The sequence below is a fragment of the Hyla sarda genome, chromosome 6, assembly GCF_029499605.1.
Source record: "Hyla sarda isolate aHylSar1 chromosome 6, aHylSar1.hap1, whole genome shotgun sequence".
NCBI lineage: Eukaryota > Metazoa > Chordata > Amphibia > Anura > Hylidae > Hyla > Hyla sarda.
In genome coordinates, this window is record NC_079194.1 from 263,322,496 (window position 1) to 263,337,320 (window position 14,825).

At 40.4% G+C, this 14,825-nt stretch overlaps 1 protein-coding gene across 6 annotated transcripts in view; it reads left to right on the plus strand.

Moving 5' to 3' along the window:
- Positions 1–14,825, plus strand: part of LOC130277011 (sodium/calcium exchanger 1-like) — a 319,182-nt gene that overhangs the window by 278,103 nt on the left and 26,254 nt on the right. For 5 of the 6 annotated variants that reach the window (XM_056527170.1, XM_056527173.1, XM_056527169.1 and 2 more), the window contains exons 3-4: positions 6,353–6,519; positions 7,960–8,078. In XM_056527170.1, coding sequence (XP_056383145.1) covers positions 6,353–6,519; positions 7,960–8,078 — 286 coding nt within the window. The remainder of the gene's footprint in view (positions 1–6,352; positions 6,520–7,959; positions 8,079–14,825) is intronic. The other variant, XM_056527172.1, reaches the window with a different exon arrangement.

Consider the following 14,825-nt stretch of genomic DNA (forward strand, 5'->3'; position numbering starts at 1 on the left):
GAATGGATGAGGAACAAGAAGATCACTAGGCGATTTATTTGGAACAACGCGTTTCGACGCCAGGACAGGCGTCTTTTTCAAGTTCACAACATCTAGATGTTGTGAACTTGAAAAAGACGCCTGTCCTGGCGTCGAAACACGTTGGAGGTTTTTGCTACATTTGCTACACCGTTGCGGTGGTGGGACTGGCTGCATTGTGGAATACCTTTTACAGTGTTGTGCTTGACTTTGCACAACCTATTGGGTAAGCGCATCCGTTAATATCGGCTTAGTTATATTACCCTTTTAATGCACTATGGAGCGCTTCTTGTCTTTTTACGTGTGGGAGGGTACAGCATATAGCATGGTTATTTTTGAGCAACAGATGCTAGATTTATGTCTGTTTATGCGGTCTCCTACTCGCTGGGTGGTCCCTCCAACATATAGGAGACCGCAAAGACATTTTATCAAATAAATCAAATTTTTTGAATGACATGTAAAAAACTTAGTAATGGGAAACTTTTTCCTGAATGGGGATGTGTGATCCTGTTGCCTCGCATCATGTTACTTCATTGCGCTTTTTTTAGTACTGCCAACGTCAGCCCTAATGAGCTTATCTTTCAAATTTGGTGCCCTTTTATTGCAAATAAGGGGTGCTCTATTAAATTCCTCGATGCCTGGATAGGATTTCTCTAGGACGTGCCAGTGTTCTTTAATGGTTTTATCCACCTTATATATTAGGGGATGAAAATTTCTTTCAAAGGGGATCATTTTTTCTTTTGGTCTAACCGATCTTTCTCCCTGTGGTCTTGAATTTAACACCCTATCTGGGTATCCTCGCTCTCTAAATCTCCCTTCTAATCTTTGTTCTCTTAATACAAGGTCCTTGACAATCCTAGATATTCTCTGTCTTTGAGAAAAAGGAATTGCACGTTTAACTGATGGAGGATAGGCACTAGAAAAATGAAGCAAACTATTCTTGTCCGTTGGTTTCCTGTACCATCTTTTGAAATCAGGGTGTCCAAAAAAACTGACGCTGGCAGTGTCACAAGTTAGTGTAAATTTTAGTTCATCACTTATACTATTAAGGTGGTCAAAAAATTCCAAGCAGGATGAACGTGGCCCCTCCCATATGCATACAATATCATCGATAAATCTCTTCCACAATTTAGCATGTCGCTGGAATAAGTCATTAGGATATACATAGACATTTTCAAACTATGACATGTATGCATTTGCATATGGGGGGCCACGTTTGCCCCCATTGCCGAGCCCCTCTTTTGTTTGTAGAAAGTATACTCATAGAGGAAATAATTTTCCCTCAATACGATATTCAACATTTCCTCCAGAAAGTCTTTATGTATGTCAGTGTGATTACTTCGTTCCAAAAGCCATCCCTTTACTATGTTCTATTGAGGTATATAGACTAACAACATATATTGTTACCAGCAATGTGTCATCTGTAATATTAGTCACAGTCTCTAGAATTTTTAAGAAGTCCGATGTGTCCAGCAAAAAAGCAGGGTTAGTTTCAACCCATGGTGTTAAGGACTTCTCAAAAACAATAGAGAGAGGGGATAATACTGACTCTGTCGAAGCCACAATGGGACGACCTGAAGGATTTGTTAATCCCTTGTGGATCTTCCGTAGGATGTAAAACACAGGAGTTATTGGAAAATCCTTTTGTAGATATATTGCAAGTTTATCATCAATAACACCACAGTCCGTATATTTGACAATCATATCTGAGATCATGTGTTGGATGATGGATAATTGATCTCTGTCTATCGGCTCGTATGTTTCTCTGTCTTCTAATTGGGGTGAGATTTCTCTTATATTTAATGGTATCCATTACTACTATAGATCCGCCTTTATCGGCTGCTTTTATTGTGATGTTTTTATCAGCAGACAGAGAATTCAAAGCTCATCCCTCTAGGGTAGACAGATTATTGAACGTCGGGTATTTCCCTCTCTGTCACCAAATTGACAAAAGTGTCAACAGGATGATACATTTTTGGTGGACAAAAAACGACTTTTAATCCGTAAATTAAGGCTCTCCAGGCTCAAAGGGTCTCTTTCAGTGATAGAGGTAGATGGAGCAATTTCAGTATGAGTCTTATTTATCAATTTCATTCATAAAAATATTGTCACGTGTGTTTTGATGTACAGCTACGTGGGAGGTTCTGGGTGAGTGATGACATTGATTTCACTTGTTGGGCGTACATAAAAAGCGTCTTTGTCCCATTGTGTAATTATGCAGTTGAAAAAGACTTGCTGCAATATATGTTCTACAATTTATGCTTTAAATAAATGGAAAGAATTGCTTCAGCATTTTTTATCGAGTGCCAGGATTCCTTTATTTCTAATGGATTTGACAATCCCTGGCACCTACCTTTGCACAGTGCCGACCTGTATATACCTGGACAATGATGGGAGTTATAGCTTTACCACAGCTGATTGGTGATTGGTGGGGGTCCCAGCAGTTGGACCCCCACCAGAAAAATGGGCTGCTTATTCTTCAATGCCTGTTTTGTCTGTCTGGCTTTGCCCGTTAGTCACTTATATAGTTGTGTATCCCCCTGTCCCATCAGTGCTTTGTTCACAGATATCTTTGTGTGGCTGAGTAAGTGGTCATCCGGGATTGGGGAAGCGGGTTGTCAGGTGGTAGGGGGGCCCAGGGCAATTTTTCTAACCGGGGCCCTGTGGTTTCTAGATACGCCCCTGTGTTGGAGTTTAACCTTGGCACCTTGACTCCCCTGTTGGTGGCCATAATTTATATAGGCAGGATATGCATTACTCACTTCCAGGAACTGAACCTCCCAGAAACAGCAGTCTCTTGATCTTATCCATTCAAGAAAGGTGGCCAGGCATTCCTAAAGGAGTGACAGATTTAGATGTAACTCTCATAATATTCGGTGAAAGGGGCACATTCATATGTGCCTTTTCACTTTTTCTGGTTGTAATAAGGTGTGGTATGGGCCCTTCTACCAATTTTAACCCAGCCATAAAGGTAGATTAGTCTCAACATGACTATGAGAGTAACCACAGCAAGAGTGTATTATTTTAGGTGTAGGGGAGAGAATAGAAGTATATGTACATACTTGTATAAAGGATGGATACAGCAATGACCAAAGACAGCTCTTTATTGCCTACAAAATGGCTAGATTTAGCTGTAAATACTGATCGTTGAGTACAGATAGAGCACAAGTTTATTCTCTAGGAGGCACAATACTATTCAATGGGTGCAACATGTGCACACAGGGCATTCCTTATCTGAATCCATTACAGTGGAGAAATGCGTTGGAGCTAAAACTACATTGAAGTGATTCTGTCAGCTGCAAGTCATGTTCCAAACTGCTGATGCTGTTAAATAGCTGTCAGGACAAGGAGACACATGATACCTTTCATATAATTGTGGTGGCCCAGTACGGAAGTTGTTGCCCCGTACCCTTGCTGCCCTGTCAGGCAGCCTCCTTACAGTGTCCCCTGGGCCCCCCCTGCATCTGTTCTACTGTAATTGTATATTATCCCATATGTTATGTATATAAGAATGTTGTATCTTTAAGAAAGGTTAACATGCGATCACCAGTTGTCATATGAATGTTACCCAGGGGGTATCAGTGACCAGGTGACTTAAGGGTGACCAATGGGACCCCACCTCCCTGGGAGGAGTCTCTTCTCTCTTAGTTCCTGAGTCTTTGCTGAGGTGCAGTTGAGCTATTGCACGCCTTATGGTAAATAAAAAATATTTCTAATATACTTTGTTTTAAAAAAAATGAAGTTTTCTATGTTTTATTTGTGCTTAAAAAAGCTCAAGAGTACATTTCTCCTGTCTTATACACAGACTTTGGACCGAAGTCCAAACACAGAAAGTGCAGCCTGGAGTGCTGAGGGGGGGGGGGGGGTGTCCAGCCTCATCCAATCATAGCTCCTCTCACACTTAACTACCATATGCTCTTGGTTGGACACCCCCCCCCCTCAGCACTCCAGGCTGCACTTCCTGTGTTTGGACTTTGGTCCAAAGTCTGTGTATGAGATGGGGGAAAATGTGCTCTTGAGCTTTTTTAACCCCTTAACGACGCAGGACGTATATTTACGTCCTGTGCCGGCTCCCGCGATATGAAGCGGGATCGCGCCGCGATCCCGCATCATATTGCGTCGGTCCCGGCGCTCATCAACGGCCGGGACTCGTGGCTAATACCACACATCGCCGATCGCGGCGATGTGCTGTATTAACCCTTTAGAAGCGGCGGTCAAAGCTGACCGCCGCTTCTAAAGTGAAAGTGACCCGGCTGCTCAGTCGGGCTGTTCGGGACCGCCGCGGTGAAATCGCGGCGTCCCAAACAGCTGACCGGACACCGGGAGGGCCCTTACCTGCCTCCTCGGTGTCCGATCGGCGAATGACTGCTCCGTGCCTGAGATCCAGGCAGGAGCAGTCAAGCGCCGATAACACTGATCACAGGCGTGTTAATACACGCCTGTGATCTGTGTAAAAGATCAGTGTGTGCAGTGTTATAGGTCCCTATGGGACCTATAACACTGCAAAAAAAATGTTAAAAAAAGTGTTAATAAAGGTCATTTAACCCCTTACCTAATAAAAGTTTGAATCACCCCCCTTTTCCCATAAAAAAAATAAAACAGTGTAAAAAAAAAAAAAATAAACACATGTGGTATCGCCGCATGCGTAAATGTCCGAACTTAAAAATATATCATTAATTAAACCGCACGGTCAATGGCGTACGCGCAAAAAAATTCAAAAGTCCAAAAAAGCGTATTTTGGTCACTTTTTATACCATTAAAAAATTAATAAAAAGTGATCAAAAAGTCCAATCAAAACAAACATCATACCGATATAAACTTCAGATCATACCGCCCTGTACGTGGAAAAATAAAAAAGTTATAGGGGTCAGAAGATGACATTTTTAAAGGTATAAATTTTCTTGCATATAGTTATGATTTTTTCCAGAAGTGCGACAAAATGAAACCTATATAAGTAGGGTATCATTTTAACCGTATGGACCTATAGAATAATGATCAGGTGTAATTTTTACCGAAATATGCACTGCGTAGAAACGGAAGCCCCCAAAAGTTACAAAATGGCGTTTTTTTTTCGATTTTGTCGCACAATGATTTTTTTTTTCCGTTTCGCCGTGCATTTTTGGGAAAAATCACTAATGTCACTGCAAAGTAGAATTGACGACGCAAAAAATAAGCCATAATATGGATTTTTAGGTGGAAAATTGAAAGGGTTATGATTTTTAAAAGGTAAGGAGGAAAAAACGAAAGGGCAAAAACGGAAAAACCCTGAGTCCTTAAGGGGTTAAGCACAAATGAAACATATAAAACTTCATTTTTTTTAAACAAAGTAAATTAGAAATATTTATATATTTTTATCATAAGGAGTGTAATAGCAAAAAAATTTTTATGAGAGTGACCCTTTTAGAGTGTGTCTGGAGTCATAAAAGGCCTTAAGTCAAGTCTACAGCTACAAGTCTACAAGTAAGCTGAAGTCACAGCTTAGTCTGTCTCCAGTCAATCAAGTCAGAAAGGTTTTGCTAAGATGTACAACATACAAAACTTTTTTTTTTTTTTAAGCTTAAAGGGGTTATCCACTATAAGGTGATTTTAGTACATACCTGCCAGACAGTAATGGACATGCTTAGGAAGGATCTGTGCTTGTCTTGGGACTAATTGGCTGTTTTGTGAGATTACCATAACACTGTGGCTAGCTTTTTGTAAACTGGTATTTCAAGACTACAAATCCCATAATTCCATTTTCCTCCCTCCCACACATCAGCCACCCCACCCATTGAAACATAAATAAGCTGCATCCATTCAAAAAACCTGTGGTATTCAATCAGGGTGCCTACAGCTGTTGCATTAGTTGCAGATTGATCTCCCTCCCACCAAGCGATCCCTCCACCCATTGAAGCAGACAGGCTCCCTGTCATCAGCTGACCAGTGAGGTCATGTCTCGGCCGCATTGCAACGTGGAAAAAATCTGAGACAACAGTCATTTTATATGCTGTTAAAAATAAATCTTGTGGTGAAAATCACAGAAGAATTGTAAAAAAAAACTGTCACATACAGGTAGCATAGTCAAATCCCCCACAAATCTGAGACAACAGTCATTTTATATGCTGTTAAAAATAAATCTTGGGGTGAAAATCACAGAAGAATTGTGAAAAAAACTGTCACATACAGGTAGCATAGTCAAATACAAAAAAATCCTGGAATACCCCTTTAATGATAAGCTTTATCTGTTAAAGCCTTGATGCATAAAGTGAAGGTATGTTTATTTATAATGTGTATGTAAATTTGTATATGTTTATTGTCTGTGTGTTCAGTATTATGAATGTATGTCTTCTTCCAGGAGGTATATTGAAATTCAGATCATCGATGATGAAGAATATGAAAAAAATAAGAACTTCTTCATTGAACTCGGAGAACCGGAAATGCAGAGAGGAGGTAAAATGAAGATGAAAATGAACAGACAAGTGGAAAGTAAGCTGCGATCTAGGGAAGGAAGAAAGGTTTCTGGTGAGAGACAGAGTTAGTCCCTATGTACATAGCCTTATTACAGCTACGTACAATCTCAGAGTTTTAGAAAGCCGCAATAGGACTTCCATACACTTCTGTGGGGTCATTTTGTACCTCTATTTTCATATGGAGTGATACACAGTTTTCTTTTCTGAAGTCTCCTTTATGCATAAAATATGGTGCCATGTTTCTCCAGACACCATATTATAGATCTAATTTACTGTAAAACCTATACTAGTATAGAGTGGCTGGGACTCTGTGTGCTTACTATACAGCCTCCTACACACAGCACTGTTGTGGGCATGGGTCCCAACTAGTGTTGAGCACGAATATTAAAAATGCAAATTTTGTACCGCGAATATCGTCACTTTGCGATTTCGCAAATATTTAGAATATAGTGCTATATATTCATAATGACGAATATTATTATTATTTTTTTATGCAAATATTTATGTGAATATCGGCACTTCCAGACTGGACACTGATCCCTCCCTCCCTTTTAGGTGAAAGATATAATGGTGCATGCGCGCTATGCAATGTTCATTACGAATTTTCACAATGGAAAAAAGAAAAGAAACGAACATAGCTAATTTCGCGAACATAGGACAAATATTCATCCATATAATCCCAAAATATCGCAAATTTGAATATGGCCCCTGCCGCTCATCACTAGTCCTAACAAAGACTATAACTAACTTAAAAGGCCTCAGTGACTATTATTATCAATATATAAAAATCTATGCAAAACATTTTATTATTTTGTATGTGCTGCAGTTGTTAAAAAGGACCCTTGGCCAGCCCAACAAAAGATTAATAAATAACTTGGGGTGCCCTGATCCCAAATCTTTTTGCAGTTTGGGTTTATAGTTTGTCTGAAAATTCAGGGAATCAGTAATATTGCGATTGGTTTCATTTTAATAATGGAAGTGAACATTTAGGTGATGGGCGAGATTATACAGTCAAGGTTGTGAATGTATTTCTTTAAGGGGCATGTACGCCTAATATATTCCCCCTGACTGTATAATCTCAACAATCACCTGATATTCAATCCCATTATTAAAATTAAATTCCCTCCTATCTGACTGATCTCTCTGAACTGTAAAACGTGTATAATCATGGTACCCTAGGCTGTATAATGATTATGCAATCAGGGTTGACAGATTTTTTATGTTATATGATAAATTATAAAAGGTTGCATTAAACAGATTGCATCATGTTCTGGTTATCTGAATCAGTGACTTGACACCATAAAGAACAAAAGCTTTACAGCCTAAGGTGCAACATCTCATGACAAACGTGCATCTGCTATGCTCCCTTTATAGGTCCAGGCAACGTCTGCATGCATTGATCCTCATGATGCAACTTTGTTGAATAGTTACAGTAGAATTTTGCGGTATATCCCATGCTTACATTAGTTAATATGTGATGTTTTCCACATAGGTGACAATGGTGAAAGATGGGTAGTGTGTACCAAAAGTGGTGAAGAGATTGCCGGAAGTCCCAGCTTGGGGGAACATCGCAAGATGGAAGTTATAATAGAAGAGTCATATGAGTTCAAGGTATGATGAATAAGAAAAGGAAGATTAAACATAAGGATAAGATTAAGAGTGACATTGAATATTAACTGTTAGAGGCTGATATCAACCAAGACCTAATGTCAAACAAGTCAAACAGTGTCAACCAAGATCTAATGTCAAACAAGCTCCATATTTGATCTGATCTGACAAATTAGCTTATACAGTAGATTGGCATTGAACCACCAAAAACATGTGCCCATTACTTTAAAGGGGTATTTCCATCTAAAAAAATTATGGTATATTCACAAGGTATGTCATAAATGTCTGATAGATACAGATGCCATCTCTGAGATTCACACCTGTCTTGAGATAAATGGCTCCTCAGCCTTGGTTGCAACTGGCAGAAGTGGCCAGTAAACCAAAAACAGCTAAATTGGTTGCAGATAGGGTGCAGTTTGTGTCAACCCTATGGATGTTGATGGGAGTTGCCCACACAGGGTAGCACTGCAAGCTACACTGCCTTTGTTTTCATAAGTCCTGCATTACAATCTGTGAGAGAGGAGGGGGAATGTCGAGCAGTCTTTAGGAGAAAATACTCATTAAAGCAGTCTGTGAGGAAGGGGCCTTGAAAAGCAGAGGCTTATGGTGATACACTGTTTATGCAACTTCCAATAACCTCTGTGGGAGTTAAATAAACTGCATTTAGTTGTTTTCAATTTCCCAGAGGCAAAAGGGGCTAAGTAGCCTTTGATCTTGTGGGTCCCGGAGGAGGGACCTGCGTCTATCAGGCCTTTTAAAGTATTTCAGTCATCAGGCCCTTTAAAGTATTTCAGTCATTTTCAGAAAACTTTTGACATTTCTTATTGAAGGCCAGGTGCTAAGACCCCCACTGATCATAGGCACCAGTGGGGATAAGCGCATGTTTGAGAACTACTTCTTCCCACCGTCACATGCTAACTGAAAAAGGGCTCCATAGACTTTCTATAGAGCCCATCTTCAGTAAGTGTCCAACAATGGTCGCCACGCAGCTCTCACCTGATTCTAACAATCACTGAGGGTTCAGCACCCAGACCCCCTCTAATGTCTCTATGACATATTAAAAGTTTTCTGAAATGACTGGGACACTAAATGTTTCATCATAATCTTTAGAATTGAGAACATAGAACATATCAAGAAGGTCAAATTGATTATTTATGAATAAACCTATAACAAATAGACCATAATAGAAAGATTCTGAAGAATCCTCTGGTACTTTAAGGGAACAGTTAAAGGGGTTATCCAGGAAAAGAAAAACAGAGCTAATTTCTTTCCAAAACCACTCCCCGTCTGTCTCCAGATTGGGTGTGGTTCTGCAGCTCAGTTCCATTTAAGTGAATGGAGCCAAGTTGTAATGCCACACCCATCCTGGGGACAGACAGAGAGTGGTTTTGGAAAGATATTACCTCTGTTTTTCTATTCCTGGATAACCCCTTAACCCCTTAAGGACTCAGCCCATTTTGGCCTTAAGGACTCAGACAATTAAATTTTTACATTTTCATTTTTTCCTCCTCGCCTTCTAAAAATCATAACTCTTTTATATTTTCATCCACAGACTAGTATGAGGGCTTTTTTTTTGCACGACCAGTTGTCCTTTGTAATGACATCACTCATTATATCATAAAATGTATGGCGCAACCAAAAAACACTATTTTTGTGTGGAAATTAAAACGAAAAACGCAATTTTGCTAATTTTGGAAGGTTTCGTTTTCACGCCGTAAAATTTATGGTAAAAATGACGTGTGTTCTTTATTCTGAGGGTCAATATGATTAAAATGATACCCATTATTACTTACTTTTATATTATTGTTGCGCTTAAAAAAAATCACAAACTTTTTAACCAAATTAGTACGTTTATAATCCCTTAATTTTGATGACCTCTAACTTTTTTATTTTTCCGTATAAGCGGCGGTATGGGGGCTCATTTTTTGCGCCATGATCTGTACTTTTTTTTGATACCACATTTGCATATAAAAAACTTTTAATACATTTTTTATAATTTTTTTAAATAAAATGTATTAAAGTAGGAATTTTGGACTTTTTTTTTTTTTTCGTTCACGCCGTTCACCGTACGGGATCATTAACATTTTATTTTAATAGTTCGGACATTTACGCACGCGGCGATACCAAATATGTCTATAAAAAAAATGTTTACGCTTTTTGGGGGTAAAATAGGAAAAAACGGACGTTTTACTTTTTTATTGGGGGAGGGGATTTTTCACTTTTTTTTTAATTTTACTTTTACATTTTTTTACATTTTTTTTTACACTTAAATAGTCCCCATAGGGGACTATTCATAGCAATACCATGATTGCTAATACTGATCTGTTCTATGTATAGGACATAGAACAGATCAGTGTTATCGGCTATCTTCTGCTCTGGTCTGCTCGATCACAGACCAGAGCAGGAGACGCCGGGAGCCGGACGGAGGAAGGAGAGGGGACCTCCGTGCGGCGTCATGAATGATCGGATCCCCGCAGCAGCGCTGCGGGCGATCCGATCATTCATTCAAATCGCGCACTGCCGCAGATGCCGGGATCTGTATTGATCCCGGCACCTGAGGGGTTAATGGCGGACAGCCGCGAGATTGCGGGCGTCGGCCATTGCCGGCGGGTCCCTGGCTGCGATCAGCAGCCGGGATCAGCCGCACATGACACGGGCATCGCTCCGATGCCCGCGGTTATGCACAGGACGTAAATGTACGTCCTGGTGCGTTAAGTACCACCTCACCAGGACGTACATTTACGTCTTGCGTCCTTAAGGGGTTAAAGAAAGAAAAAAGAAAACATTTTCAATTTTGGGTATAATCTGTTAACAACCTAGGGAGAGTATACAAGTTATTCAGGGTACAGGAAAATGACTCTGCATTCAAGCCTGTGACCACTGCTAATAGCCAACATGGATTAATTTGCAATGCTAGCCATTATAAGTGTTTAGATGCTGCTGTGAAAACTGACAGCAACATTGAAATAGTGAAGGGCTGCATCATTGGTGGTTCAGGGGTTGGATTGGCTCAGTGTGACAAGAATATTGTCATGGCAGCTCAAGGCCTTCTGAATACCAAAGGAAAATGTACAAGGCCTGCCCCCCTCCCAAATTTATTACATTGTGTATATAATATTACATACTATTACTGATCAAATCCTGAGACCAATGTTAATAATAATACCAGTATACACAAAGAAAATATTCCCCTTGTGACCATATAGAGATAGATACCAGCTTTATACAGGCTCTGCAGACCATATAAGTGATCATATAGCTATATCTGTTGACTCACAGGTGCCAGCTTCTCTTATTAGTCAGTCACTTTCCTTTTTCTTTTCCATCTAGCCCAGACCTTCATGACTATTTCTTCATGCCACTCGTCTTCACAGGACCTGCCAGAGAAACATTTTAAGCACCTTTCTCCAGCACAATGCCAACTTATTTACAAACTCCCTATGGGTATTGCTCCACACAGTAATACTGCCCATATGTGTCTCCATTTAGTTATAGGCCCATTCTGTGCCCCCATAGTTCTAGACCCTGGCCATTCTCATATAAAGTAATTTATACTATATACTGGCCACCAGGGACGTCTTTACATCTCTTGCTGCCCTAGACACTAAGTTTGAAAATGCCTCCATTTTAACTTGCCAGTTATTATCATGATTCCCAAGTCATAAAGATGATTGATAATCTGTGTTCACATGTGGAGGTTTCACCATGAATTTGGCCAAAATTATGCTATTTTTTTGTGTTTATGCAGGAAATTACAGTAATGTTTGTTACTATGATTTGCTTAATTGCAGTACACTATTTTTTTGCCTCGATATTGAGGAAAAGGCAAGTAAAGCTTCAATATATTAATACAGCCATAACAAAGAACCTTAACAAAAACACAAAAAACACATTTGTGTATATAAACCTTTTAATAATTTTTTTATTATTATTTTTTGAATAAAATGTGACAAAAAAGCAGCAATTATAAAATGTGACAAAAAGGACAATTTACTTTTTTTTTTTTAATTTTTAAACTTTTTTTTTTTTTTACTTCTTTTCTTACACTTTTTATGTCCCCATAGGGGACTATTTATAGCAATCACTTGATTGCTAATACTGTTCAGTGTTATGCATAGGGCATAGCACTGATCAGTATTATCGGCGATCTTCTGCTTGGTATGCTGAAAAGCAGATCAGAGCAGAATAAGCCGGGAAGGCGGCGGAGGCAGGTGAGGGGACCTCCCTCTTCCATGTTAGCGGATTTGATCCCCGCAGCAGCGCCACAGGAGATCAGATCGGCTAAAACAGTAGGTGCACTGCCGCAGATGCCATGATATGTATTGATCATGGAATCTGAGGGGTTAATGGCACGATCGCGGATGTCGGCCGTTACCAGCGGGTCCCTGGCTGCTAACAGCAGCTGGGACCTGCCGTGCATGACCAGAGCATGCTTCGATGCTCGCCGTCATGTATAGGACGTAAATGTACATTGTGATGCGCGAAGTACCTCCGCACCAGGACATAAATTTATGTCCTTGGTCGTTAAGGGGTCAAAGTTTCTTGCGGTGTCTAATATGAAAGTAAAACAATCCCGGCAGCTCAGCAGAGATGATCGGGACCATCACAGTGAAATCGCAATGTTCCAATCAGCTAAGAGGATGGTGGGAGGGCCCTACCTGCCTCCTTGCTGACCGATGGGTGTTTCTCTGCTGCCTCCAGCCTCATCAGGCTGGAGCAGCAGAGCACGGATAAAACTAATCGGTGCCAAAGCTCAGCATTGAACAATGCATGCAATCGTAAGATTGCATGTTATGGCTCCCTATTGGAAAAAAAAAAAAGGAAAATGTGTAAAAAAAAAATAAAAATAACATAAATTAAAAACTACAAAATATCAAAGTCCAAAATTGTGCATTTTTTGTCACTTCGTATACCATTAAAAAAAATGTATAAAAAGCGATCAAAAAGTCCAATTAAAACAAAAATGGTACAGATAGAAACTACAGACCACAGCACAAAAATAAATAAGTTATAGGGGCCAGAAGATGACAATTTTAAGCATACTAATATTTTGGTGCAAAACATACCTAAATTGGGTATCCTTAGTAACCATATGGACCTACAGAATAAAGATAAGGTTTCATTTTTAGCGAAAAGTGCACTGCGTAGAAATGGAAGCCCCAAAAGTTACTAAATGGCGTTTTTAATTTCATCACACAAGTTTGTTTTTGTTTTGCTGCAGATTATGCCATTACAAAGAACAATTGGTGACACAAAAAACAAGCCCTGATATGGGTCTGTAGGTGCAAAATTGAAAGCATTATGATTTTTAGAATGGGAGAAGGTAAAGGGCCGTTGTTTCGCACTGGTGTTGTGCTTCGTCGGGCCTCACACTAAATGGACTTCACGGGGATTATAAACAGGTGCAGGATTCGTAGAGAGAGATTGCAGTGCTTATTGTCACTGAGAAGGATTTTTACTCCAGCCATAAATCTCCCAGTCACTTCATTCAGCATTTTATCAGAGAGGGGCAGATAACTTTTCGTTGCCTCATATATCATGAAGCGGCCTGAACTTCATGAACCTTATCACAGGAGGCAGGAATGATTTTTCAGCTCAATTCTGTGTATTTTTCCACAAGAAATCATCTGCTGCTTATACTAGTCTGTAGACAGTATAAAAACCAGTTCACACCATTCTTAAAGGGGTACTCCGGTGCTTATACATCTTATCCCCTATCCAAAGGATAGAGGATAAGATGCCTGATCGCGGGAGTCCCGCCGCTGGGGACCCACGTTATTTTGCACGCGGCACCCCGTTTGTAATCAGACCCCGGAGCATGTTCGCTCCGGGTCTGATTACTGTTCATCACGGGGCCGGTGGCGTGTGACGTCATGCCTCCGCCCCCATGTGATCTCAAGCTCCGCCCCTTAATGCAAGTCTATGGGAGGGGCGTGACAGCTATCACTCCCCCTCCCGTAGGCTTGCATTGATGGGCGGAGCGTGGTGTCACACGGGGACGGAGGCGTGACGTCACACGCTGTCGGCCCTGTGGTCGCCGGTAATCAGAGCCGGAGCGGGACTGATTACAAACGGGGTGCCGTGTGCAAGATCATGGGGGTCCCCAGCGGCGGGATTCCCGCGATCAGGCATCTTATCCCCTATCCTTTGGATAGGGGATAAGATGTCTAAGCACCGGAGTACCACTTTAACACTCTGTGACAGAGTGCAATTTAATCCCCCTTTTTTTTGTGGTATGCACTGTTGTATCCTGCTGCTGTGCAAAAATACGTTTTTTCAGAGGACTGTAGTGCATTTTTCTGCCCTCATACATGCATACAACATAACTACATTAAAGCAGTGTAATATTTTGTATCTGTACATCTGTAACAAGTCCAGGCAAAAGTAATCACCAGCTGGTGTTTTACGAAAATACGTTTTCCATGTGTACTGTAGCGCATTTTTTTTGCCCTCATACGTGCATACCACATACCTACATCTAAGTAGCGCACTTTTTTGTACCTGTAAATCTGTAACAAGCCTACATACAGTGAAAGGCCAGGGAAAACTAATCACTGGCTGTTGTTTCATGAAAATACGTTTTCCAAGTGTATTGTAGCGCATTTTTTTGCCCTCATACGTGCATACAACATACTTACATCTAAGTAGTCTACCATATTGTACCTGTTAATCTGTCAAGGGCCTACATACTGTGAAAGTCCAAGGAATAGTACTCACCGGCTGGTGTTTTACAAAACTTACAGAGTTTTT